This window comes from Martes martes (assembly GCF_963455335.1).
Source record: "Martes martes genome assembly, chromosome: 6".
NCBI classification, from domain to species: Eukaryota; Metazoa; Chordata; class Mammalia; order Carnivora; family Mustelidae; genus Martes; species Martes martes.
This window is the reverse complement of record NC_137893.1, coordinates 30,493,220-30,520,022: the sequence shown is the minus strand read 5'-3', so window position 1 is coordinate 30,520,022 and position 26,803 is coordinate 30,493,220. Positions and strand designations below refer to the sequence as shown.

At 34.1% G+C, this 26,803-nt stretch overlaps 1 protein-coding gene across 1 annotated transcript in view; it reads right to left on the bottom strand.

Annotated features, from left to right (window-relative positions):
• ASCC3 (activating signal cointegrator 1 complex subunit 3) overlaps positions 1-26,803 on the bottom strand; it is a 341,793-nt gene that overhangs the window by 195,944 nt on the left and 119,046 nt on the right. Inside the window, exons 12-13 of the mRNA XM_080806019.1 lie at positions 11,366-11,530; positions 371-547 (exon numbers count right to left, since the gene is read on the bottom strand). Coding sequence (XP_080662145.1) covers positions 371-547; positions 11,366-11,530 — 342 coding nt within the window. The remainder of the gene's footprint in view (positions 1-370; positions 548-11,365; positions 11,531-26,803) is intronic.

Sequence of the window (26,803 nt, the reverse complement as noted above, 5' to 3'; positions counted from 1 at the left end):
AAAATGTACTATTTATTTTAGATCGATATCATATCAAAATGTATATTACTGGTTTAATGAGAGTCTTTTATTATTTTATACCAGCCTTTAATCATATCAAAATAACTTTTTGAAACATATAACTTCATATTTAACATGTATTATCAGCTAAAAATACAAAATGTACATTGATGATAGCAATGCAAACTACAAGCAACTTTTGGAAGGAGTTTTTCTACTACATCTAGTTAAGGAAGTGTGCTTAACTTTGTCTAAAACATTCAATTTGTAATCCTACAGATTAGGTCTTTTGGAGAAATCCCAAATAAGCATTAAACAAAACATCAACAAAAACAGTTTTAGAAAAGTAAATTATTAAAAAAATATTTACCTTATTTGCACTTTTAACCCCCAGAAATGTCTGTCCAAGAGGAACTGGTCGAAAACGGCCATCAAAGTAGAAAAGTCCAATACAGGGATTAACGTGTAAAAATGTAGCAACATCCAAGTAGTTGGGTAAGGTCGCAGAGAGCCCAAGAATCCTTATCATACTCTGTGTGGATTCCACCTACATGGGTTATATTATTTAATATCTGATGTAAATTCAACCCATTTGGATTTTTACAGAGTTTGAAATGTTTTAATGAATATAGAGTATGAAACATTTACAACAAAACAGGACTCCCCCCCCCCAACACATAGTCTAAACACAGTTTAAACACAACACATACTCTAAACGGCAGATAAAATGAAAGAAAACTCGCCTAAATCAGGCATCAGGAATAATTTAATTAAAAATGTAATTTTAGTAGATTTTTCTCAACTGGAAAATCCTATGAGTTAAATGGCTTTTGTTTTGTTTTTTCTAAAAATATAACAAGGTAAGTGACATACATGGATTAGATTTTAGTCTAAATTTTACCAATTTATAATTTCAGGTGCTAAAAACTAAACACATAAAAGTCCAAAATATGTAAGGTAAAATATTTCTAGTGTTTTACAGATTTAAATTTAAAATGCATGACAATTGCATGACAGAAACATCTGAAACTATGTGTTTCAATACATTCAATGAAAAATTATTTCCAGGACGCCTGGGTGGCTCAGTTGTTAAGTGTCTGCCTTCGGCTCAGGTCATCATCTCAGGGTCCTGGGATCGAGCCCCACATCGGGGTCTCTGCTTGGGGGGAATCCTTCTTCTCCCTTTCCCACTTCCCTGCTTGTGTTCCCTCTCTCGCTGTATCTCTCTGTCAGATGATTAAATAAAATCTTCAAAAAAATATTTCCAGGGACAATTAAAAAATTTATTTTTTTAATTAATTAATTATTTATTTATTTTAGACGTGGCGAGGGGCAGAGGCAAAGGGAGAGAGAGAATCTTAAGCAGGCTCCATCTCACAACCTGGAGATCATGATCTGAGCAGACATCAAAAGTCAGACGCCTAAGTAACTCAGGCACTTACGTATTTCTCCATTGGCCTTTCAAAAAAATTCTTGAAGACTCATTTATAAAATCAGCATTTTCCTTCCCTAATTATAGATTGCTTACTTAGTCCATAATTCTCCACCTTTTATATAATATTCCTTTTGCTATATCATAGCAACATACAGTTGAGCATATCAGTAAAACAGATGAATTTCTGAGAAACAAATACAACTAATTATTCTATCACCACACAGGAAAAGTTTTCAAATTGGCTTAACAAATTATCATTAAGCACCTTATATTAAAATAATTTTATATTCATAACAGAAAGTTTGCAGGGAATAACAGCCAAAACTTTGGAAAAAATTACAAACTACTCAAAAAAGGTATTGAGCCACATTTTGTGTTCATTGGTGTAGTGTAATACTCTCTTTTGTTTCTGAGTATTGCTGGTAACACTGATTTAATTTGTTCACCAACTATCTGCTAAGCTCCTAACGGCCGGCACAGTGCCAACAGAGCAGGAGCTTGGAGTCTATGTGTAATAATGACAACAAACATTATGATGTGTCCTATTAATAGCAGCACTTTCTAAAACCTGTGAGAATAATGGAGATCACTGATTAAACCCAGGTAAGTCAGGGAAGGCATGCTGAGTGCAGGTAATTGTTCTAATCTGAGAGAACAGACAGGGAGGGAGGCCAGAAAGGAAGGTGAGTTTAAGGTGCTGCACTTCCAAAGAACTGGTGGTATGAACTGGAGGAGGGAGGTGACAGAAGATCTGGTTAGAAATGGGGGGAGGGGGTAACAGGGTGATGGGTACTAAGGAGAGCACGTGCTGTGATGAGCACTGAGTGTTATACTTAACTACTGAATCACTGAACACTGCATCAGGACTAATTATGTACTATACAGTGGCTAACTGAATATAAAAAAAAAAAAAAAAGAAAGAAATGCAGAAATGACCGTGAAAGAGGAGTTTGTCCATTTACCTGCTCATAAGCACTCAGCAATGTCCAGTTCTCTCTCTCAATTATGTTTTCAGGTCTAATTTATGACAGTTTATAGTACTGTCATCCTGTTAAGTTTCTAAACATTCTATAAAAGGTCTTTATCATTTCTAATTTTATTGATTCATTGGTTTTCTACTTGTGATTAGACTTGTGAGGTTTCTTTATTTTACTTAGTTTTTTAAAAAATTATTTTAGTTTTTAAAAAAAATTATTGTGTTATTTCATAATAAATTTAATATTTTCAGCTTTATTACTTTTCCCATTTGTTTTTGTTAGAATATTCTATTTAAAACTAACATTTAACATTTAATAATTAATTTATTTATGGTCCCTCCATTCCTGTTTCATTTTAGAGTATAATTCTTACTCTAAATTATAATTCTGGGTATATAAGAGTGCTGTCCCTCTCTCCTTCTCTCCTTTCCTTCCATGATCACTTACTGACCTCTAAATGGCAGGAGATTAATCTTTCAGTTGGTTAAGTTTTCTATCTTCATTTTAACAGGTATAAAAGTGTAGAATGTATGCATGTATGCATGTATGTATGTATGTGTGCATATACATCTATATATCATTTTATCATATAAAAGTTATTTCTAGGGGTGCCTGGGTGGCTCAGTGGGTTAAAGCCTCTGCCTTTGGCTCAGGTCATGATCCCAAGGTCCTGGGATCAAGCCCCACATCGGGCTCTCTGCTCAGCAGGGAGCCTGCTTTCCCCTCTCTCTGCCTGCCTCTCTGCCTACTTGTGATCTCTCTCTCTGTCAAATAAATAAATAAAAATCTTTAAAAAAAAGTTATTTCTAAATTTCTATTGTATTTTATAAAGGCTCTGATCCGTTCAATTTCTGCTTTGAGAAAATGTTGCATGGAGACCTGAGATTTACCTATTCATAGGATATGCAATTCAACATGTTTGATCACTTTACTACAATAATTACATTATTCAAGTTCTCCACGTTAGCAATACAGGATGTTAGTATTTGCCAAAAGAAAGAATCATTTTAATCACATGCAAACTTCCCATTTTGAATTAGGATACAAAATGTTCCTAAGGGGAATAATTTATATCATTACCATGATACAGTAAAGGACCATTCATCCCTAATCCCTAGGGGTTCTGCAGAAATACTGGGTAGCATTCTGCAGCCCATGTCCTTATAATAATCTTTCTGTCTGTGTTTTCGTATCTCTTCTGCTTTCATATTTTGTATACTCCCCCCCCCTTTTTTTTTAAAGATTTTATTTATTTATTTGACAGACGGAAATCAGAAGCAGGCAGAGAGGCCGGCAGAGGGGGGGAGGGGAAGCAGGCTCCCTGCTGAGCAGAGAGCCTGATGTGGGGCTCCATCCCAGGATCCTGGGATCATGACCTGAGCAGAAGGCAGAGGCTTTAACCGACTGAGCCACCCAGGCGCCCCGTATACTTCCCTTCTAAATAGAAGTCTGATTTAGAAAAATGGTTTCTTACCTGAAAAAAGGTTTGAAAACCTCTGATGTGATTTGAAAAAGTACACATGACTTAGAATGAATTTAGCAAGTTAATTGACCAATGAGAGAATGCATTTAAAAAGATTTCTTATCATTATTTTTTAAAATCTAGGAATATATGTCATTCTCTCTTGTTATCGTAAGTAAAATAAGGGCGTTTATGGAAGGACATTTGAGTAAATATTTTAATTATTTCTTCAGTTTCCTATGTTTCTTCTTTGGTCAAAACCTGCTTGCGTGCTGGTATCCTCAGTTTACTGCACCTAAGTGAGCAATTCCCAAGGCCAGATTTCTCCCTGTGTGCTGTAATACAATGTACATACAGGCTGGGAAAAATCCAAATGCCTGGGTATACTCCCCAACACAAATGTTTCTCATAAGTGTAAGAGAAATTGTGGCCCTGTAACTTCCAAACTCTTTCTGTAAGTTTACAGATGAGTTTAGAGGTTATATCTGGGCCTATCTGAAGAGTAAACAAAACATCACCTATGAGATATGTACAGCTCCTTAAAAGATTCTTACCACTTTTGTGAGAGAATCAGAACTACAACTTGTAAAACAACTTTCCTTTCAAATTAAAGGTATTTGTCCGGATATAAAAACAATCTCCCGGACAAAAAGTCCTAAACGGAGTTTATCAAGTACTGAATCAACATAAACATTTGTCTGGCAGAGTTACAGACTGGTTAAAGAAACAGTTCCATTTGTTCCATTAAACTTACAAATCAGTGGATTTGTAAAAATTATTTAAAAATGTATAAATTACCTAAATTTACAAAAGAAAATGAAAAAATAAGAAAATAAAAAATAAAACAAAAAAGATAAATAAGAGAATTTTCAAAATATGGTTTTGAATATAATTCAGAAAGTTTTACCTCTAGGTGATATTAACCGGAAAACAACTCAATAAGCCTTGGAAATCATATTTTGTTAAATTACTGTTCATTCATTTTTAGTGAGGATTTTATAAACCTGCTTTCACAATAAAAAGGGGACAAAGTATGTTCCAATTTGATGTTCATTATTACTAGAAAGGATTCAATAATAAAATATATAACAGATAGTCAGAAAAGGGAGTAAACAAACAAACAAACAAATACTCCTTATAGAGGAGCAAGCACAGCATTTTAAATAAGGTCAGAGGAGATTTTGCCATTTCCTTAGTTGATCAACAGATTTCAATTGTATACCTAAATGCATTTTGGAGTGAGGGCGAGGATGGACCAGGAAATAACAATAAACATAACAATGTGCAGTAAACATAACAGGGTCTTTACAATCAAAGAGCTGACATTTTAGTGAGACAACCATAAACTCATAAATAAATTAGGCAATATCAGGTATTGCTAAGTGCCATGAGTGAAACAAAACAGGGTAATGGCATAAAAAATAGCATGGGAGGGGTCCCACTTTAGGTGGGATAAGGAAGAAAAGCATCGCTAAAGAAATATGAGGGATTGGGGCGCCTGGGTGGCTCAGTGGGTTAAAGCCTCTGCCTTCGGCTTGGGTCATGATTTCAGGGTCCTGGGATCAAGCCCCACGTCAGGCTCTCTGCTCAGAGGGGAGCCTTCTTCCTCCTCTCTCTCTGTCTGCCTCTCTGCCTACTTGTGATCTCTGTCTATCAAATAAATAAATAAAATCTTTAAAAAAAAAAAAGAAATATGAGGGATGATCAGGGGATAAAAACCTTCAAACAGAAGAAAAAGTAAGTGCAAAGGAGGGCTGTAACAAGCTGAACAGAAAGCAGATGAATGAGAGGAGAGAGTGCACAGAGCTGAGTTTAGAGGTCGGGAATCCTTTCATGTCTGACTCTGTGGGTCGTAATTCACAACCTTGATTTAATAGACACATAAGAGCACTTTCTACCCACCATACTGAAAAATACACATGGGAATTTACATTAAATAGGTATAGGAACCTTGAAACAATTAAATATATTATTAAATCACAAAAAAACTCAGTAAGTTCCAAAACAAAACAAAACAAAAAAAATATAGGCCATGTTCTCTGGTTACAGTGTAACATACTTAGAAAGATAAAACCAAGGTATGGCCCAAAATTTCTACTCACTTAGTGATTAGAATATATCATTATGATCCTATGAGGTTACTATCAATAACTTCATAGCAGGTTTCTGAGAAGGCTGCTGATAAGTCAGCTCAGTCTAAAAGACTCAGTGGGTATAAGCAAAGTACTTCAATGTGAGTAATATGAATACTTTCAGAATTAGCCATCTATCAACACTGGCTTAGGACCTAAATTTTAGGCAATGTGGATACAATGAATAAGACAGAGATCTACACATACAGAGACTGTTTGCAAAAACATAAGGAGAAAGGATTAAAACATGATAGAGGTAGATGAAAATTACAGTATAAATACATATACAACATCTGATCACAGATTTGCATTCACTAAAAAAATCTTAGGAATATCAGCAAAATCCCAAACAAACCCAACTAAAAACAAGAGAACCCTCTATGGGGGAAACAATGAATATACTTATTACTTAAGAAACTTCCTTTACATGTTGTGATGAGAATCTTTTATACTGATTAGAATGAGGATTTTAATTACACACAATAGTTCTATGTAGTACTGGTGGTGATTTGAAAGGAAATAAAAGTAATTTTTGGCTTTAAAATAATTATTTACAGGGGCACCTTGGTGGTTCAGTGGGTTAAAGCCTCTGCCTTTGGTTCAGGTCATGATCCCAGGGTCCTGGGATCGAGCCCCACATCTGGCTCTCTGCTCGGCAGGGAGCCTGCTTCCCCCTCTCTATCTCTGCCTGCCTCTCTGCCTACTTGTTATTTCTGTCAAATAAATAAATAAAATCCTTAAAAAAATAAAATAAAATAATTATTTACAAATAAAAGTTACTGAACATATTTTTAGAGTATTTCCATGTCAAATACATGATACTCTGCAAACACCAGATATTTTTCTGTGAAAAATCCAATTTAAAACTACTCTATTTTTTAATCTAAAAGTATAATCCTATTATTCTCAATATATATAATAGCCTATATGTGAATTACTTTCTTTTAAATGAGATTAACTTGGAACTTTATGTTAAACCAAATCTCAAAGTTCTATAAAGTACACACACCCACCTAAGAAGTATTAATTGTTGAAAACTACAAAAAAATTTTTTAAAGATTTTATTTATTTATTTGACAGAGAGATGGAGAGAGAGCATAAGTAGGCAGAGCTGCAGGCAGGGGGAGAGGGAGAAGCAGGATCCCGTTGAGCAGGGAGCCCGATGTGGGGCTCGATCCCAGGACCCTGAGACCATGACCTGAGCTGAAGGCAGAGGCTTAACCCACTGAGCCACCCAGACACCCCGAAAACTATAAAAATTTTAATATTTTACAGCTTCTTCTGTATCATTAGCCCAAAACTATGTAGTAAGTTTTTAATGATATTTGCCCCTAGATAAAATCGAAGTTATGACAGTTAAGAAGACAACTAGTATTAGTTCAGTGTTGTTATATACAACAGATTTGGCCTTTATTACAGTTTTCTCTTCCAAATTCCTGTCAGTCATGCCAAGTGTGTTGTGAATTTGGTCCCTAATACCAACTCACAGAACCTGAACCTGAACACAACCAACACTGTATTAGAACAGCTTCTAATGGTACTTGCAGTTACAAATGTTGATGTGCTATATAAAACACTACCATCTACTGGGAACATCTGGTAATTAAAAGGAACAAATAAAAACAGGAACTTTGCTTTTTAATAACCACAGTTATGAGCTTTGTCATAGCATATTAAGAAATAATAAGAATCACATACATCCTTCTATCAAGGATATTAAAATCTAGTAAAGGATACAAGTGAAGACAATTAATTATAGCAAGTTGTGAAATTATAAGGACAAGAGTGGTAAGGGCTAAAACTGTGTAAAGGAGCAGAGAGGGAATCCAGAAAAGGTGTAATTCATTTTGAATTTTGTACTAGGAAACACTTAAAATAAGAAGTGATATTTGGCAGATTCAAAAGGATATCAGGTTTTCAACAGATGAATGTGTGGAGTGATGAAGATATGTAATTCTGTATTTATAACCTTTAATCTCATAACTGATAACACATTCTGTCTCCAGTGAGATGAATTTCATCTCTGGAAAAGAGTCAATGGTATTGGAAAGGAAATAGAGAAGAAGGAATGCATAGTTTTGTGTGGCTGGAACCTATTACAGCTAAGGAATATGTAGAAGTTAAAGTTAGACAAATAGATCACAATAGTCTTTAATGTCCAGATAAGGAATTTAAACGTTTTTCTTCAGATAACAAAGAGCAATCCGTCAATAGTTTATGAGCATAACAGTGCTAAACCATAGAAGTGGAGTTTCTTTATGTGATGAGAGATATCACTGTGTATGATATATTATCATTATATTATATATTTAGATGTTATATATATTATATACTATATTCCTGTATCATATATTAAGATATACATTTCTATAATCGTATTACATATATAATAAACAAACCTGTAATACATTTTATATATTTAGTTTATATACATTTAACTTTATATGGTTTATAACATAGATTATATATGGAAAATTATACCTTTATAAAGAGTTAACAAAATATTTATAAATTTATATTGCATATATGTATATATATATATGAGAAATACATAATGTCATGTGTCTGTGTACATATATACAGAAGTATTAGCAGCAGGTCTGAAATCTATTTGCTCCCTTAACTGGAGGTACTCGGGAAAGATGTCTTAGTCAAATCCCCTTGTAAACTTGCTAATTGCAGACCTCCTGGTAAATGTACTAAGGATATTCATTTGGCCCCTAATGTTCTCTAGTTACAGGAAAGTGCTTATCTTCATAATGCTTTTAGCTGATGGATGTGGTTTCTCTAGGCGGCTCAACGTAAATAATCCTAGAATGTATGGATTCCTATGGCATGGCTCCCTGAAAAACATCACTAAGCTATATAAGTATCATGCTATAAAATAAAACATTTAATGATTAAAATAGCTCTCTTTTCTGCAGATGATGACCTGCATGCTTCTTTCTGAGACCTCCTATGTAAAATCTGGGCCAGAGTCAATCCAAAATGGCAAGAAAGGACCTGGAAAGCAGTGACAGCAGTTCCAGGCTTCTCCATGCTTCACCTGTGTCTCACAACTACCTGTATCCTTGAAATTCTTAAGTTGGATATTAGCTAAAATCTCTGATTTTTGTCATTTTGAGTATTTCAACCTTTTGCGTTTTATGCATGTGTGTTTATGTGTATATGTATGTGTTTTTTAAATTAATATGGTAAAATATGAACATGTCCCAAACAACCGTCGAATTCCATCTCTGTTACCAAAGTACAATTTATAATTTGTAGCACATCCTTCTGTGAATATGCATTCTACTCTAACCAAACCTAAAATCTAAAGATAAGCAAGAACTCTGTTGACTATATCCATAGCACCTAGAACTATGTGGTTGGCATACGTTCACTAGTTTAATGAATGAGAAAATAAATATATCGTACATTTTTTCCTTTACATAAATGGGATTGTGCTATATATAGAGGATAGCTTCCTATTTCAATGAGAATATAATCTATCTTTTGAGTCCAGTTCATACAGCTCTACCTCATTCTTTTTAAAGGCTGTAATGTAGCATTTTATGGTATGAATATAATTTATTAAAACACTTCATCTTTTGTTGGACATCTCGGTTGCTTCTAACATATTTTGCATTAACAAGAAAGCTACAGTGAACACTGGTGTTATTATATCTATACGTTTGTGCTATTATTTCCATACATTAGTTCCCTAGAAGTAAAAACACAGGGTTGATTTTATTGTTTTTAAAGATTTTATTTATTTATTTGACAAAGAGATAGAAGAGCACAAGTAGGCAGAGCAGCAGGCAGAGGGAGAGGGAGAAGCAGGCTCCCCGCTGAGCAGAGAGCCTGATGTGGAGCTTGATCCCAGGACCCTGGGATCATGACCTGAGCCAAAGGCAGACATTTAACTGACTGAGCCACCCAGGTGCCCCCACAGAGTTGATTTTAGCAGGTGCTTTCAAATTACATTCTTTTTCACTTTTGTCAATCTGATAAAACTCTCATGTCCCTTTAAACATCTTTTCTATAATGCTCAGTATGTTTATTTTTACTGTGAAATGATTTTTCCAAATTTTTAAAGTTTGTATTTCTTATTAATTTCTAATAACTATTAAATATAAAAGACATTTATTTTATGTGCTATAAATAATTTGTTATTTTGTCTTATTTTTTAACTTTTTGGAGGAGTCTTTACTGGCCACATATTCCCTTTACAACCTTTGGAGTTTTCCATTTTGCTTAGAGGTTCTCTACCTCAAGGTTATGAAAAAATCCTCTCATATCTTCTTTAATGTACTAAGAGAGTTTTGTTTGATATAGCTAAATTATCATTTTTAAAAAAATGTTTTGTTTATTTATTTGAGAGACAGAGAAAGAGACAGAGAAAGTGCTTGCTCAGGAGCTGGGGGAGGGGCAGAGGCAGAGGGAGAAACTTGCTCCCCACTGAGCAGGGAGGGAGCCTGATGCTGGACTCCATCCCAGGACCCTGGGTACATGACCGGAGCCAAAGGCAGACGTTCAACCAACCAGGCATCCCTGATATAGCTAACTTATTAACCATCTAGAATTTTATGGTGGATTTACCAGATGAAAACACACTCTTTTAAAATGTAATATTAACTTCTTAAAATTTTGCACTCCATTTTTTATATTAAATTCCCATACCTAGACCTGGATCAGAGCTGTTTAGCATATGAAGTATAAAAGAAATGATAAAATTAGTTTTCATTTATCTTCTATATAGGTACAAGCTAACAACAAACGTCATTTTTAATACTCATAGGCATTCTAAGACACTTTATCTTTTTACTTAATGAAAAGAGGGGCTGGCAGAAAATAATCATGATACACTGGTAAATTGACCAGTCTTTGTTTGGACTATTTACGAATAGCCACAAAGCTCCAAAACTAGAGACTATGCACACATGTCTTTAAAAAAAAAAATGATCAAGATTATGCATACGAGGTGATTTATATTTTATTTTATCTAGTATACCAGAAAATTTATAAATCATGTTCAGATTTTTTCAGAGGTTAGAAGGCAGGGAGAGAAATGGAGGAAATCACTAATATTTGCCTATGTTCTGTTATATCTTTAACACTTCTTAGGCAATATTACACTTGGCTTTGCAACAACGGTTTAGTCTTCTTGTATTTACTTTGGTTAATTTTTAGAAACTTCAATAAAATAAGACTTGTAAGGAAGGAAGATTACTTTCAATATGAAAATAAAATACCTAAAGTTTTCTCCATACTAAAATTATCTTTATTCCCATGAATAATATATATTAATATTTTTGAATGCTATATTTAAGCATAAAAACATCCCTCCAAAACAAGCTTAAAAATAACTTCCACTTACCTGCCGTAAAGTACGTGCCACTATGCTTTCTAAGACTGGTCCTCTATCTTCATGCAGCAAATGAACTTCATCAAGAATAAGGAGCTTTACAATTTGGGAAAGAGCTACATCTCCGACACTCTTTCTTGTCACTACATCCCATTTTTCTGGGGTAGTCACAAGCATCTGTAAGATAAGATAAATTAAAAAAGAGAAAAAGTCACATAGTTTATATAAATTATAAATGTGTCATTCAAAAAGAATTATGATTGGCAACCTTTATACAGATCAAATAAAATGTGTTTAAAATATCCCAGAATGATATGTAATTCACTGTAGACATTGTCATTTCAAGAGTAATATTTCATCTCATTTAGCTTCACGTAAGTTGTGACATTAAGCAGTTATTTAAAACTCAATGATAATAGTCTGTCAAAAGATTATAGTAAAGTGTACAAAATACAAAGCTTTTTTGAAAAGTGTCTTATGATGTAAAAAAAACAAATGATTCTGGGTGCCTGGTTGGCTCAGGTCAAAATCCCAGAGTCCTGGGATTGAACCTACTTTGGGCTCTGCTCCATGGGGAGTTGGCTTGTCCCTCTCCCTCTGCCCCTCCCTGTTTCGAGTAAATAAAATCTTAAAAAAAAATAAACAAAACAAAAACAAACGATTCTATCTTTTAAACTGCATACAATGATAATGGCCTTTATCTGAAAAGGGACAACGAAGTGAACCAAATGTTAAAAGGCAATAAGAAGGAAACCAAGAATCCACTCCAGGAATGGTCACTTGTTTATACCTACCCAAATGTGAAAGAAACTTTACTATGGACACACAGTTGCCAAAAATTGCCCTTTAATATCAACTAGAATATGCACTATTTTGTACCAAAAACTAATACATGTAATACAGCCTAACTGGCACACAACTGCAACCCAAAGACTGAGTCACTGGAGATTCCAGGGTGTGTAGAGCAGGAGGTTAAGCCCGAGGCATTTATGTGAGCCTCACAGTAGCAGACCATTTAACATGAAACTGTAATGATAATTCTCTTTGCTTTTCACATATTAAATTGTTTGTCTCCTCAAACCATAAAAGACTCAATCTCAAGAAACAGACTGAGGGTTGTGGGGGGGAGGGGGGATGGGAGAGGGTGGTGGGGAAATGGACATTGGGGAGGGTATGGGCTATGATGAGTGCTGTGAAATGTGTAAACCTGACGATTCACAGACCTGTACCCCTGGGGATAAAAATACATTATACGTTTATTAAAATAAAAAAATTAAAAAAAATTGTTTGTCTCCTCTCAAATCATCCTGTTGCAGAGAAAAAGATGACAAGTTTAATAATACCTTCTACTATAGTAATATTACATTAGGAAACAAGCCAATATGTGGATAATTCAAAGAATACTAGATAAATCAAAACTACAGTTTCTCATGGCCAGTAGATCAGGATTAGAGACCGATGATAATCACAATTGAACTGTGCTTTGAAGGGGTTCACTGAGATGAGGGTCAGAGTGTTCTCTCAACATTTTTGTTGTTTCACATCTGGTTAAGTCACCTATGGGGATAATAATTACCTTGATTTTTTTTTATTTTTATTTTTTAGATTGGTACAAGTTATATATAAACTCCTTAACAAATCCAAAATATAATATGCCAATATGACCTGTTGCATTATTAGAGATACCACTGCTATCATTATGAAATGAACTGTAACAATGACAAAATTTAGAAGCTGTCCTTGAAGAGAAATTAACAAACTATAGTGAATCAGATTAAGGAATTCATATCTAAGATAAGAAATACTATAAATCCAAAGTTACTTAGTTCAAAGTTGCTAAAGCTGAATGGCAATGTTGAGATCACAACAAATTTTACAGAAAAGATATGCTGCTGGAATTAAGTATAAACAGGTGTATAATAAATTTTGAGATCTAAAATGGGTAAAAACATTCACTGTGAATTAAAATCTCTTGGAACAAATTTAAATTGAACTTCTACTTTGAGTAATGACAAATTTAGAATAATCCAAAATGTTAGTGATTACTTATTAACAACCCTTTTCATTCAAAATCCTGGAAGACAAGCCTATCTGCTTTCAAAACAATAATTCTCATACACTGTATATTTAATATCAAGATTTAAATAAGTAAGCTTATTAAGTCATGAATGTTAGGAATGACACAGGGTACACTTTTAAATAATAAAGCTTGGCTACCTACCTCACCATGAACTTAGAATATGATGCTTATACTGTCTTATAATTAACTTTCAGCGATGATAATGTGGCAACAAATTGTAAATCAAATTTTTCAGATATCAGAAAGCTATACCGAGGAAACCTTAAAAATCCATTTTAGCATTTTATTATACTTTACTTTCAGCACAGTGAGAAGAGGCTTCATTTATATTACTATTTCATCACTTCAATTCCCTGAACTTAAAATGTCTAGAACATGAAGTGTCACATTTGCTTAATGAATTGGAACTCATGCAAGACATTTCCATCTGCTCTTATATTGGGGCATGGGTTAACCGTCAACATTTTTACTGTCAACTTAAATTTCTCTCAATACATGTACTTATTCCCTCAGAAACACAAAAATCATTACTTGAAACTGTTCCAATTTTATCTTGTCCACTGGGAAAATGGCAGAGTAGCGATGTTATATACAATGATTGTGTCAAAAATTTGGTGTTTAGTTTTAAAATGCTTATCCATTTGATAGAAATACCAAATGACCTGAGACCTGGCAGAACCAATTCATCTGGTACTTCACTTAAACATTAATATTAATATTTATATTATTATTTCACCTTTTAAAACACTAAAACCTATGGGAAGTCACTTTATCTCTCCTTCCTTTTATTTTCCAGCTTTATTGAAATATTGAGATGCAACAAATGTAAACTTAAGGTGCACATGATGATCTGATACAGGTATATAATTTAAAATGATTACTATAAAAAGGTCAATTAACCCTCCCATCCCCTCACACAACTACCTGTATATGTGTGTGTGTGTATCACCTGTGTGTGATAACATTTAAGGTTTATTCTATTAATACATAATACAGCATTGCAAATTACAATTAGCATGCTGTACATTAGATCCTGAGAACATATTCATCTTACAGTTTATATCCCTTGACCAGTATTTCCTCATTTCCTGAACCTTCAGCCCTTGGCAACCACCACTCTACTATTTAAGTTCATCTTTTTTATATTCCACATTTAAGTTAGAACACACAGTACTGGTCATTCTCTGTCTTATTTCACTTAGCATAATGTCCTCAATGTCCATCCATGTCGAAAGTTTGAGTTTCCTTCCTTTCTATGGCTGATCAATATTCCATTGTACATATACTCTACCTTTTCCTTATCCATTCATCCACTGGGGGACACTTGGGTTGTTCCCATGTCTTGGCTACTGTTGATAATGCTGCAAAGAACTTGAGGGAATGTGAAGACACTGAATTTTGTCAAAAATTTTTTTCTGCATCTAATAAGATTATGGTATGATTTTTCTCTTTCATTCTATTAATATGATGTATTGGTCTATTTTTATTTTCTCTTTCTCCATGAGTCAGTAGATTGTATGTTTCTAGGAATTTATCCATTTTTTCTAGGTTGTCCAATTTGCTGATATATAATTGTTCATAGTAGTCTCTTATGATCCTCTCTATTTCTATGGTATCCAAATTGGAAAGGGAGTAGTGAAACTGTCACTATATCAGCATCAGAAGACATGATACTATATATAGAAAACTCTAAGGACTCCACCAAAAAAAAAACACACACACAAAAAAACCCAAAAAAAACTAATAAATCAATTCAGTAAAGTTACAAGATACCAAATGAAGAGAAAGGTATCTATTTTATTTCTATAAATTAATAACAAACTATAATAGAAATGAAGAAAACAATCCCATTTACAATTGCATCAAAATGAATAAAATGCCTGGGAATAAATTTAACCAAGGAGCTGAAAAATCTACATACTGAAAACTATAAGACACTGATGAAAGAAATTGATGGAGACCCTAATAATTAGTAAGATTTTCTGTGTTCATGGATTGGAAGAATTAGTATTGTTAAAAAATCTATAGATTCAGGGAACCTGCGTGGCTCAGTGGGTTAAGCCTCTGCCTTCAGCCCAGGTCATGATCTCAGGGTCCTGAGATCGAGGCCTCCATCTGGCTCTCTGCTTGGCAGGGAGCCTGCTTTCCCCTCTCTCTCTGCCTGCCTCTCTGCCTACTTATGATCTCTCTCTCTCTCTCTGTCAAATAAATAAATAAAATCTTTAAAAAAAATCTACAGATTCAATGTAATCCATATCAAAATCCTAACAGCATTTTTCACAGAACTAGAATATTTTGTTTTATACATACAAAATATGTATGAAACCATAGAAGACCCGGAATAGACAAAGCAATCTTGAGAAAGAAGTACTACTAAGTGGGAGGCATCATAGTCCCTGATTTCAAATTATTTACGACAGCCAAGATATGGAAGCAACCTAAGTGTTCATCAATGGATGAATGGAGAAAGATGTACACACACAATGGAATAACAGTCACAAAATACAGAAGGAAACTTAACTATTTGCAATAATATGTATAGACCCTGAGGATATTATGCTAAGTAAAATAAAATTAGAGAACAACAAGTACTCTAATGATTTCACTTATATGTGGAATCTAAAAAACGAAACAAATGAACAAACAAGACCAAACACAACTTACTGATACAGAGAACAGATTAGTGGTTATCAGAGGGAAGAGGTTGGGGGTGGGTAAAACGGGTGAAGGTGCAGTATATGGTGATGAACGATAAACAAACTCACTGTGGTGATCACTTCGTTGTGTATACAAAGAATAAATTATTATGTTGCACACCTGAAAGTAACATGTTATAAACCAATTTTGTAGCAATAAAAATAAAATATTAAATAAATACAAGAAATTTTAAAAATAAAAGCATATTTTCTTGCCTTTATAAAATTTAGTTGATTTTGAAATTTTATAGACTATAAAAAATAGGGGAAAATGTTTAAACTATTACATAAATGACTTTTTAAAAAAACAATGCTAAAGTACCAAAATATAGTCATTAAAATCCCATAGATTAATAATTGTATTACTATTATTTCATCAAATCTCAGGAACCATTATTATAAGCTACACCATCACTGTAAGCGTCAGTAAGAAGGCTAAAAAAAAAACCAAAAAAACCCAAAAATCCCACTATCAAGGAAATTTTTCTTTTCTTCATGATAAGTGTACTCTTTAATCCCCATCACCTATTCATCCATTCTTCCACCCAGGTCCCCTCTAGTAATCATCAGTTTGTTCTCTGTAGTTAACAGTCTGTTTCTTGGTTTGTTTCTCTGTCCTTTTTTTTTTTTTTTCCTTTGCTTTTTGTTTTTCAAATTCCACAGATGAATGAGAGCACATGGTATTTGTATATCTCTGACTTACTTCACTAACATTATACTCTCTAGCTCTATTCATGTTGCAAATGGTAAGATTTCATTGTTTTTTAAGACTGAATATATTCCATTATGTATACCACTTCCTCTTTATCCATTAATTTATTGATAGACACTTGGGTTGCTTCCATAGTTTGGCTTTGTAAATGATGCCACACTAAACATAGGGGTGCATGTATTGCTTTGAAGTAGTGTTTTGGTATTTTGGGGATAAATACCCAATAGCCTGATTAAGGGATAATAGGTTAGTTATATTTTTAATTTTTTGAGGAACGTTTTGGGAAACCTCCATACTGTTTCCCACAGTGGCTGCACCAATTTTCAATCCCACCAACAGTGCACAAGGGTTACTTTGTCAACATCCTCTTCAACACTTGCTTCTTGATTCTAGCTATTCTGACAGGTGTGAGTTGATACCTCATTGTGGTTGTGATTTGCACATCCCTGACGATGAGTGATGCTGAGCATTCTTTCATGTGTCTGTTGGCCATCTATATGTCTTCTTTGAAGAAATGTCTGCTCATGTCTTCTGCCCATTTCTAAATTGGATTATTTGTTTTCTGGATGTTGAGTTGTATTTTTTTAATATATTTTGGATACTAACCCCTTATCAGTTATGTCATTTGCAAATATCATCTCCCATTAGGTGGGATACCTTTTAGTTTTGTTGTTTCCTTTGCCATGCAGTACTATTTATTTTGATATAATCCCAATAGTTCATTTATTTTTACTTTTATTTCCCTTCCTTAGGAGACATATCCAGAAAAATTTTGCTATGGCCAATGTCAGAAATTATTGCCTGTGCTCTCTTCAAGCGTTTTTACAGTTTCAGGTATCATATTTAGGTCTTTAATCCATTTTTAATTTATTTTTGTGTATGGTGAAAGAGAGTGCTCCAGTTTCATTCTTTTGAATGTAGCTGTCCAGTTTTCCCAACACAATTTGTTGAAAAGACTTTTTCCCACTGTAAATTCTTGCCTCCTTTGTTGAATATTAATTGATCATATAATTGTGGGTTTACTTCTGGGTTTTCTATTCTGCTCCATTCATCCATGTGCCTTCTTATGCCAGTACCATACTATTTTAATTACTACTACTTTGTAAGATTACTTGAAATCTGGAATAGGGATACCTCCAGTTTTGTTCTTTTTTCAAGACTACTTTGGCTATTCAGGGTCTTTTGTGGTTCCATACAAATTTTAGATTGTTCATTCTAGTTCTGTAAAAAATACTGTTGGAATTTTGATAGGGATTGCATTGAATGTGTACATTGCTTTGGGCAGTAGAGACATTTTAACAATATTTTTTCTTCCAACCCATGACCATGGAGTGTCTTTTCTATTTCTTTGCATCATCTAGAATGCCCATCATCAGTGTCTCATAGTTTTCAGAGTGCAGGTCTTTCACCTCCTGGGTTAAGTTTATTCCTAAGTATTTTATTGTTTTTGATGTAATTATAAATAGGATTATTTTTAAATTTTACTTTCTACTGCTTCATTTTTAGCATGTAGAAATGCAAAAGATTTCTGTACATTCATTTTGCATCCTGCAACTTTATTGAATTTACTTATCAGTTCCAGTAAGTTTTTAGTAGTCTTCTCTCTATACAGTATCATGTCAACTACAAATAGTGATCGTTTTACTCCTTCTTTATCAGTCTGGATGTCTTCATTCCTTATGTTGTCTAATTGCTGTGGCTAAGACCTCTAGTACTATTTTGAATAGAAGGGCTGAGACTGGACATCCTTCTCTTGTTCTTGACCCTAGCGGAAACACTCTCAGTTTTTCACCACTGAATATGATACTGGCTGTGAGTTTTCCATATAAGGCCTTTATTATGTTGAAGTATGTTCCCTTTAGACCTATTTTGCAGAGGATTTTTATCATGAATGGATGTTGCACATTGTCAAATAGTTTTGCTGCATCTATTGAAATGATCATATGGTTTTTATCCTATCCCTTATGGATGTGACATATCACATTGATTGTTTTGAGAATACTGAACCACCTTTCACACCAGGTCTATGTCCCAATTGATCATGTGTATGATTTTTTAAAATATATTGTTATTCAGTTTGCTAATATTTTGTTGAGGATTTTTGCAACTGTATTCAGAAATACTGGCCTATAGTGTTTTTTGTTGTTGTTGTTTTTTGTTTTGTTTTGTTTTGTTTTGGTGGTGCCTTCATCTGGTTTTGGTATCAAGGTGATACTGGCCTCAGAGAATAAATTTAGAAGTTTTTCTTCCACTTCGTTGTTTTGAATAGTTTGAGAAGAATATGTATATAACTCTTTAAATGTTTTATCGAATTTGCTTGTGAAGCTGTCTGGTCCAAGACTTTTTTTTGTTAGGAGTTTTTTGATTACTGATTCAATTTCATTATTGGTAATTAGTCTGTTCAAATGTTCTTTCTTCCTGCTTTAGTTTTGGTAAATTATATGCTTCTAGGAATTTATTAATTTCTTCTAAGTTGTCCAATTTATTGGAATATAGGTTTTCATAATATTCTTTTACAATTGTTTGTATTTTGTGGTGCTGGTTGTTATTCCTTCTCTTTCTTTAGTGATTTTATTTGGATTTTCTCTCTCTTTTTTTTTTTTTCCAATGAGTCTGGCTAGAGGTTTATCAAATTTGCTGATCTTTTCGAAGAACCAGTTCCTGTTTCTTTGACCTATTCTGTTGTTTTTTCAGTTTCTACATCATTTATTTCTGCTCTAATCTTTATTATTTATTTCCTTTTGCTGGGTTTGGGTTTGTTTTTCTTTTTCTAGCTCTGTTATGTGTAATGTTAGGTTGTTTATTTGAGATTTTTCTTTCTTCTTGAGGTAGGCATGTATTGCTATGAACCACTTTTGCTGCGTTTCAAAGATTTTGGACCACTATTTTCATTTGTTTCCAAGTGATTTTTGATTTCTTCTTTGATTTCTTGGTTGACCTATTCATTATTTAGTAGCATATTATTTAACTTTCACATATTTGTTCTCTTTTCCTGATTTTTTCTTGTGGTTGATTTCTATTTACATACTGTTGTGGTCTGAAAATATGCATAGTACGACTTTGATTTTTCTGAATTTGGTGAGACTTGTTTTGTGGCTTAATATGTGATCTATTTTGGAGAATGTTCCATGTGCACTTGAAAAGAATGTATATAATGCTGTTTTAGGATGGAATGTTCTGAATATGTATGTTACGTTCATCCGGTCTAGCGTGCCTTTCAAAGCCACTATTTCCTCGTTCATTTTCTGCTTGGATGATCTGTCCATTGATGCAAGTGGGATGATAAAATCCTCTACCATTATGTACTACTATCGATTACTTCATTCTTGTTATTAATTGTTTTATGTATTTGGGTGCTCCCATTTTGGGTGTATAAATATTTACAATTGTTATACCCTCTTGTTGGACTGTCCCTTTTATTCTTATACAGTGTCCTTCTTTGTCTTTTGTTACAGTCTTGTTTTAAAGTCTCTTTTGTCCAATATAAGTATTGCTATTCCAGCTTTCTTTCAACATCCATTTGCATGATAAATGTTTCTCCATCCTCTTACTTTCAATCTGCAAGTGTCTTTCAGTGTGAAATGAGTCTCTTGTAGGCAGCAATAAATGGGTCTTATTTATCAATGCACCCTATGGCTTTTGATTAGAGCATTCAGTCCATTTACATTCAAAGTAATTATTGATAGATATGTATTTATTGTCATTTTGTTACTTGTTTTATGGCTGTTTCCACTATCAAGTAAATTTTTAAAATATGTCTTACAATTAATGAATATGGTACACTTAGTTGAAAATGGAAGTGATCTTTTAGTTAAACTAAAGAGCAATATTTAAGAATGCTTCGTTAATACATCTTCTCTGATGAAAACAGTCATTCTGTAATTGTTACAAATCACATTCTAATGTTATAGATTTAGACCAGGCAACCGTTTGTAGGATTTAGGAATTCTATCTTCCTTTTTAAAATACATAATCACATACCCACTCAACCAACAAGTTTATAGATTACATGAATGTTTTAATTTAAAGAATAAAGCTAAAATGTCACACGGTTTAGATTCAATAAACATACATATAATTAGTTATACTAACCCCTGCTATACAAATGTCAGCTCTGATTGATGGCAACAGCCCCCATAATGGAATCTGACAGCTTGCAAATTATACCTGCCCTGGGGACACTACAACAAATCAGTTAGTTCCAACTATTTCCTTTTCTACATTTTTATGTTCCTTCCTCTTCCATCAATTCACATGCCTGAGTACCTGCTTACACATGTAAAGCACAGTGTCTTTTGAAGTATCTAGTTTTATTTATTTATGTCAAGGACCACAGCTTTTAATTATAAAATAGAAATATAAAAATTATTTGGAAAATCTTCAAGGAGAGAGGTATTCTTACCTCATATTCTTTGTTGAAAGTAAAGATATGATCAAGCTAAAGCATAAAGAATGTAATCTAAAATGTATCTTGGTATTCTCATGTTAGCAGAAAAATTCTCACACAATTTTCAGTTAATATTTCATAGGTAACATTTACTAATAAACATTTACAAAGGGTAATTCAACAAGAAATTAGAAAACTTTTGAAGGAACAGAGCATAGAGTGCTGCGAATAAAGAAGAAACATTTAAAATACCTGTTAGACTATACATGTTTACAGCTGTAGTATAATTCTCTTTGTAGTTCTTTTTGTTGAAAACACTTTAAAACACTTAAAACACTTTAAAACACTTTCTAACAATCTCAGGACATAAATGCTGAAGTCTACCCTCATCAAAATAAGCCTAGAAGGATACAGTGCCTGGTTACCCTAAAACATAACTAATTACACATAATATAGAAAAATACAGAAATTGTTTATATTGTGCATACAAGTCATAAAGATCTTGCTCTAATCTCTAAATGCTTGTCCAACTATATCATACTTAAAGGGTCTATCCAACAAGAAAATCTAACAATTGTAAATATCTATGCCACCAACATGGGAGCAGCCAACATAAACCAGCAGTTAACCAAAATAATCATATTGACAATAATACATTAATGGCAGGAGATCTTAACTCTCCACTCCCAGCAATGGACAGATCATCTAAGCAGAAGATTAACAAAGAAACAAAAGCTTTGAATGACACATTGGACCAGATGGACTTCGCAGAAATATACAGAGCATTCCACTCTAAGACAACAGAATACTCATTCTTCTTGAGTACACACAGAACAGACCACATACTGGGTCTCAAATCAGGTCTCAATTGCTACCAAAAGACTGAGATTATTCCCTGGTTGTTATCAGACCACAATGCTTTGAAACTGGAACTCAATCACAAGAAAAAAATTGGAAGGAATGTAAACACTTGGAAGTTAAAGAACATTCTGCTAAAAAATGAATAGGTCAAGCAGGAAATTAAAGAAGAACTTAAACAAATTCATGGAAACTAGTGAGAATGAAAACACATTGGTCCAAAACCTATGGGATACTGCAAAGGTGGTCCTAAGAGGGAAATACACAGACATCCAATCCTCTCTCATATAATTAGAAAAATCCCAAATGCACAAGCTAATCTTACACCTAAAGGAACTGGAAAAAGAACAGCAAATAAAACCTAAACCAAGCAGGCAAAGAGATATAATAAAGATTAGAGCACAGATGAATGAAATAGAAATCAGAAAAACAGTAGAACAGATCAACGAAACTAGAAGCTAGTTCTTTGAAAGAATTAATAAGATCGATAAACCTATGGACAGACTTACCCAAAAAGAAAAGAGAAAGGACCCAAATTAATAAAATCATAAATGAAAGGGGAGAGTTCATGACTAACACCAAGGAAATAGAAAAAATTTATTAAAAATTATTACCAGCAACTCTATGTCAACAAATTAAGCAATCTAGAAGATATGGATGCCTTCCTGGAAATTTATAAACTACCCAGATTGAAATAGGAAGAAATAGACAATCTGAATGGACCAATAACCAGTAATGAAATTGAAGCAGTAATCAAAAACCTCCCAAAAAACAAGAGTCCAGGGCCAGATGGCTTCCCAGGGGAATTCTACCAAACATTTAAAGAAGAAATCATACCTATTCTACTGAAGCTCTTTCAAAAATTAGAAACAGAAGGAAAACTTCCAAACTTGTTCTATGAAGCCAACAGTACCCTGATTTCAAAGCCAGGCAAAGACCACATCAAAAAGGAGAATTATAGACCAATATCCTGGATGAACATGCATGCCAAAATATTCAACAAGATCCTGGCCAAGACTCCAACAGTACATTAGAAGGATTATTCACCATGACCAAGTGGGACTTACTCCTGGGATGCAAAGGTGATTCAACATTCAAAATCAATCAACATGATAGAGCACATTAATAAAAGATAAGAACCATATGATCCTCTCAATTGATTCAGCAAAAGCATTTGACAAAATACAACATTGTTTTCTGTTTAAAACTCTTCAGAGTGTAGGGATAAAGGGAACATTCCTCAATATTATAAAAACCATCTATGAAAAGCCCACAGTGAATATCATTCTCAATGGGGTAAAGCTGAGAGGTTTTTCCTTAAGGTTAGGAACATGACAGGGATGCCCACTCTTACCACTATTGTTCAACACAGAACTGGAAGACCTAGCTTCAGCAATCAGACTACAAAAAGAAATAAAAGGCATTCAGATTTGCAAAGAAGAAATCAAGCTTTCTCTCTTCACAGATGACATGATACTTTTATGTGGAAAACCAAAAAGACCACCCCCAAAATACTAGAACTCATAGAGCAATTCAGCAATGTGGCAGGATACAAAATCAATGCACAGAAATCAGTTGTTTTTCTATATACTAACAATGTAACTAGAAGGAGAAATTAAGGAATAGATTCCATTTACAATAGCACCAAAAATCGTAAGATACCTAGGAATAAACCTAACCAAAGAGGTAAAGGATCTATTGTCCAGAAACTACAGAACACTTATGAAAGAAATTGAGGAAGACACAAAAAGATGGAAAAGCAGTCCATGCTGATGGATTGGAAGAATAAACATTGTTAAAATGTCTACTCTGCCCAGAGCAATCTACACCTTCGATGCCATCCTTATTTAAATACCACTGGCATTTTTTAAGGACCTGGAATAAATAATCCTAAAATTTGTATGGAACCAGAAAAGACGCCAAATCACCAAGGAAATGTTGAAAAAGAAAAACAAAGCTGCAGGCATCATGTTGCCTAAAACCAAGCTATATTACAAAGCTGTGATCACCAAGATAGGATGGTATTGGCACAAAAACAGACACATAGACCAAAGGAACAGAAAAGAGACTCCAGAAATGGACCCTCAACTCTATGGTCAACTAGTATTTGACAAATTAGGAAAAAATATCCAATGGAAAGAAGACAGTCTCTTCAATAACTGGTGCTGAGAATATTGGACCACTACCTACAGAAGAATGAAACTGGACTGTTCTCTTATACCATACACAAAGATAAACTGAAAATTGATGAAAGACTTCAATGTGAGAGAGGAATTCATCAAAATCATAGAAGAGAACATAAGAAGTAACCTCTTCAACATTAGCCACAGCAACTTCTTTCAAGACACGTCTCCAAAGGCAAAGGAAACAAAAGCAAAAATGAACTTTTGGGACTTCATCAAGATAAAAAGCTTCTGTACAGCAAAGGAAACAGTCAACAAAACTAAGAGGCAATCCACAGAATGGGAGAAGGTATTTGCAAATGTCATTACAGATAAAGGGCTGGTATCCAAGATCTATGAAGAATTTCTCAAACTCAACACTCAAAAAACAATAATCCAGTCAAAAAATGGGCAGAAGACATGAACAGACACTTCTTCAAAGAAGACATACAAATGGTTAACAGACACATGAAAAAATGTTCAACATCACTAGCCTTCAGGGAAATAAAAATCAAAACCAAAACGAGATACCACTTTATACCAATTAGAATGGCAAAAATCAACAAAACAGGAAACAACAAATGTTGGGGAGGATATGGAGAAAGGGGAACCCTCTTACACTGTTGGTGGCAATGCAAGCTAGTACAGCCACTCTGGAAAACAGTATGGAGGTTCTTTAAGATGTTAAAAAAATAAAGCTACCTTATGACCCAGCAAGTATACCAGTATGTATTTATCCCAAACATACAGATGTAGTGAAAAGAAGGGGTACATGCACCTCAGTGTTCATAGCAGCAATGTCCACAATAGCCATACTCTGGAGATGCCCTTCAACAGATGAATGGATAAAGAAAATGTGGTCCATATATACAATGGAATATTATTCAGCCCTCAGAAAGGATGAATATCCACTATTTGCATCGACATGGATGGAATTGGAGGGTATTATGCTAAGTGAAATAAATCAAGCAGAGAAAGAAAACTATCATATGGCTTCACTCATATATGGAACATAAGAATAGTGCGAAACACCACAGGTGAAAGGAGGGAAAACTGAAGGGGGAGAAATCAGAGAGGGAGATGAATCATGAGAGGCTATGAACTCCAAGAAACAAACGGGGTTTCAGAGGGGAGGACAGTGGGGGGATGGCGTAGCCAGGTGATGGGTATAGAGGAAGGCATGTGTTATGATGAGCATGGGTGTTATATGCAATTAATGAATCACTGAGCACTACATCAAAAACTAATGATAGGGGCACCTGGGTGGCTCAGTGGGTTAAAGCCTCTGCTTTCGGCTCAGGTCATGATCCCAGGGTCCTAGGATCGAGCCCCGCATCGGGCTCTCTGCTCAGCAGGGAGCCTGTTTCCCCCCTCTCTCCCTGCCTGCCTCTCTGCCTACTTGTGACCTCTCTCTCTGTCAAATAAATAGAAAATATCTTAAAAAAAAAAAAAAAACAAACTAATGATGTACTATACAGTGGCTAACTGAACATAAATAAAAATAAAAATAAAAAATAAGTGTTTTTCCATAATACCACAGTATTTCATTCCATTAAAGCCTCATAGAACAAGGGTCTGAAACAATTTGCAATGATTCCTCTTCAGTTTACTCATAAAGACAGATTTTTGACATGTGAATAATTTGTGGTAGAAACTTGTCCTGTGGTAAGTTTTATTCTGTACAGTTGGGGTATGACTCATAGAGTACAGGTTTCCTTGGTTAGCTATAGTTTTTTTTTTTTTTTCTTCTTTCTCTTTCCTGCCACATGTGCAAGGCTCAATTTGAAGATCAATTTCTTACTAAAACACTTTAAAATGTCATAAATTGCAACGCCAAACTACTAAAACCTCAAATGCGATGAACAAAAAAAAGTATTCTGTAGTAATTCTGAAGTAATTCAAATTACCAATTTTAACTCTTCGAACTAATACTACACATTCCCTACTTAGAGATTTTGCCAATTCAAGAACAATTAATCAAAAGTTTGTTTGCGGTCTACCACTGGACAAGAGAGACAAATGAAGAAAGGATTCTAACATCAACAAATTATGGCAAAACCTTAGCTGCTGAAAACTACTGTAATTAAGAAAATTACCTGTCCCTATTGTATACCTACTTCTGTCATTTAAATCCTTTCTATATTATTTAGAAAAAGAACAAAGGCAGGACATGTGTTCTATTTAATCACAACTTATGGTTATCCAAGGGAGAGCTTCTCTGTGGAAGTCTGTGAATAACTCAATGTCTGCAGACAGGTATCTGTGTTTAGGAATACAAAGATAAAGGCAAGAAGTTTAGAAGCTTATATGATAAGGAGAAACACAGCAAAGAAGAAATGAAATGTGGCTCAAACTCTTTCTTACATGTTACAAAATGAAATGGTCAATGAGTGGGCAGCTGACCCTGTTGAACCAACTGATGCTGCCTCTGCCCACTCAAGGTAAAAACGACATACACAGAGTCAATATGACTATGGAGCAGATCCAAATGAAATTATACATTTTTCTGCATTTTTCCTCCATTTCCTATAATCTTACAAAGTTAGAACACCAAA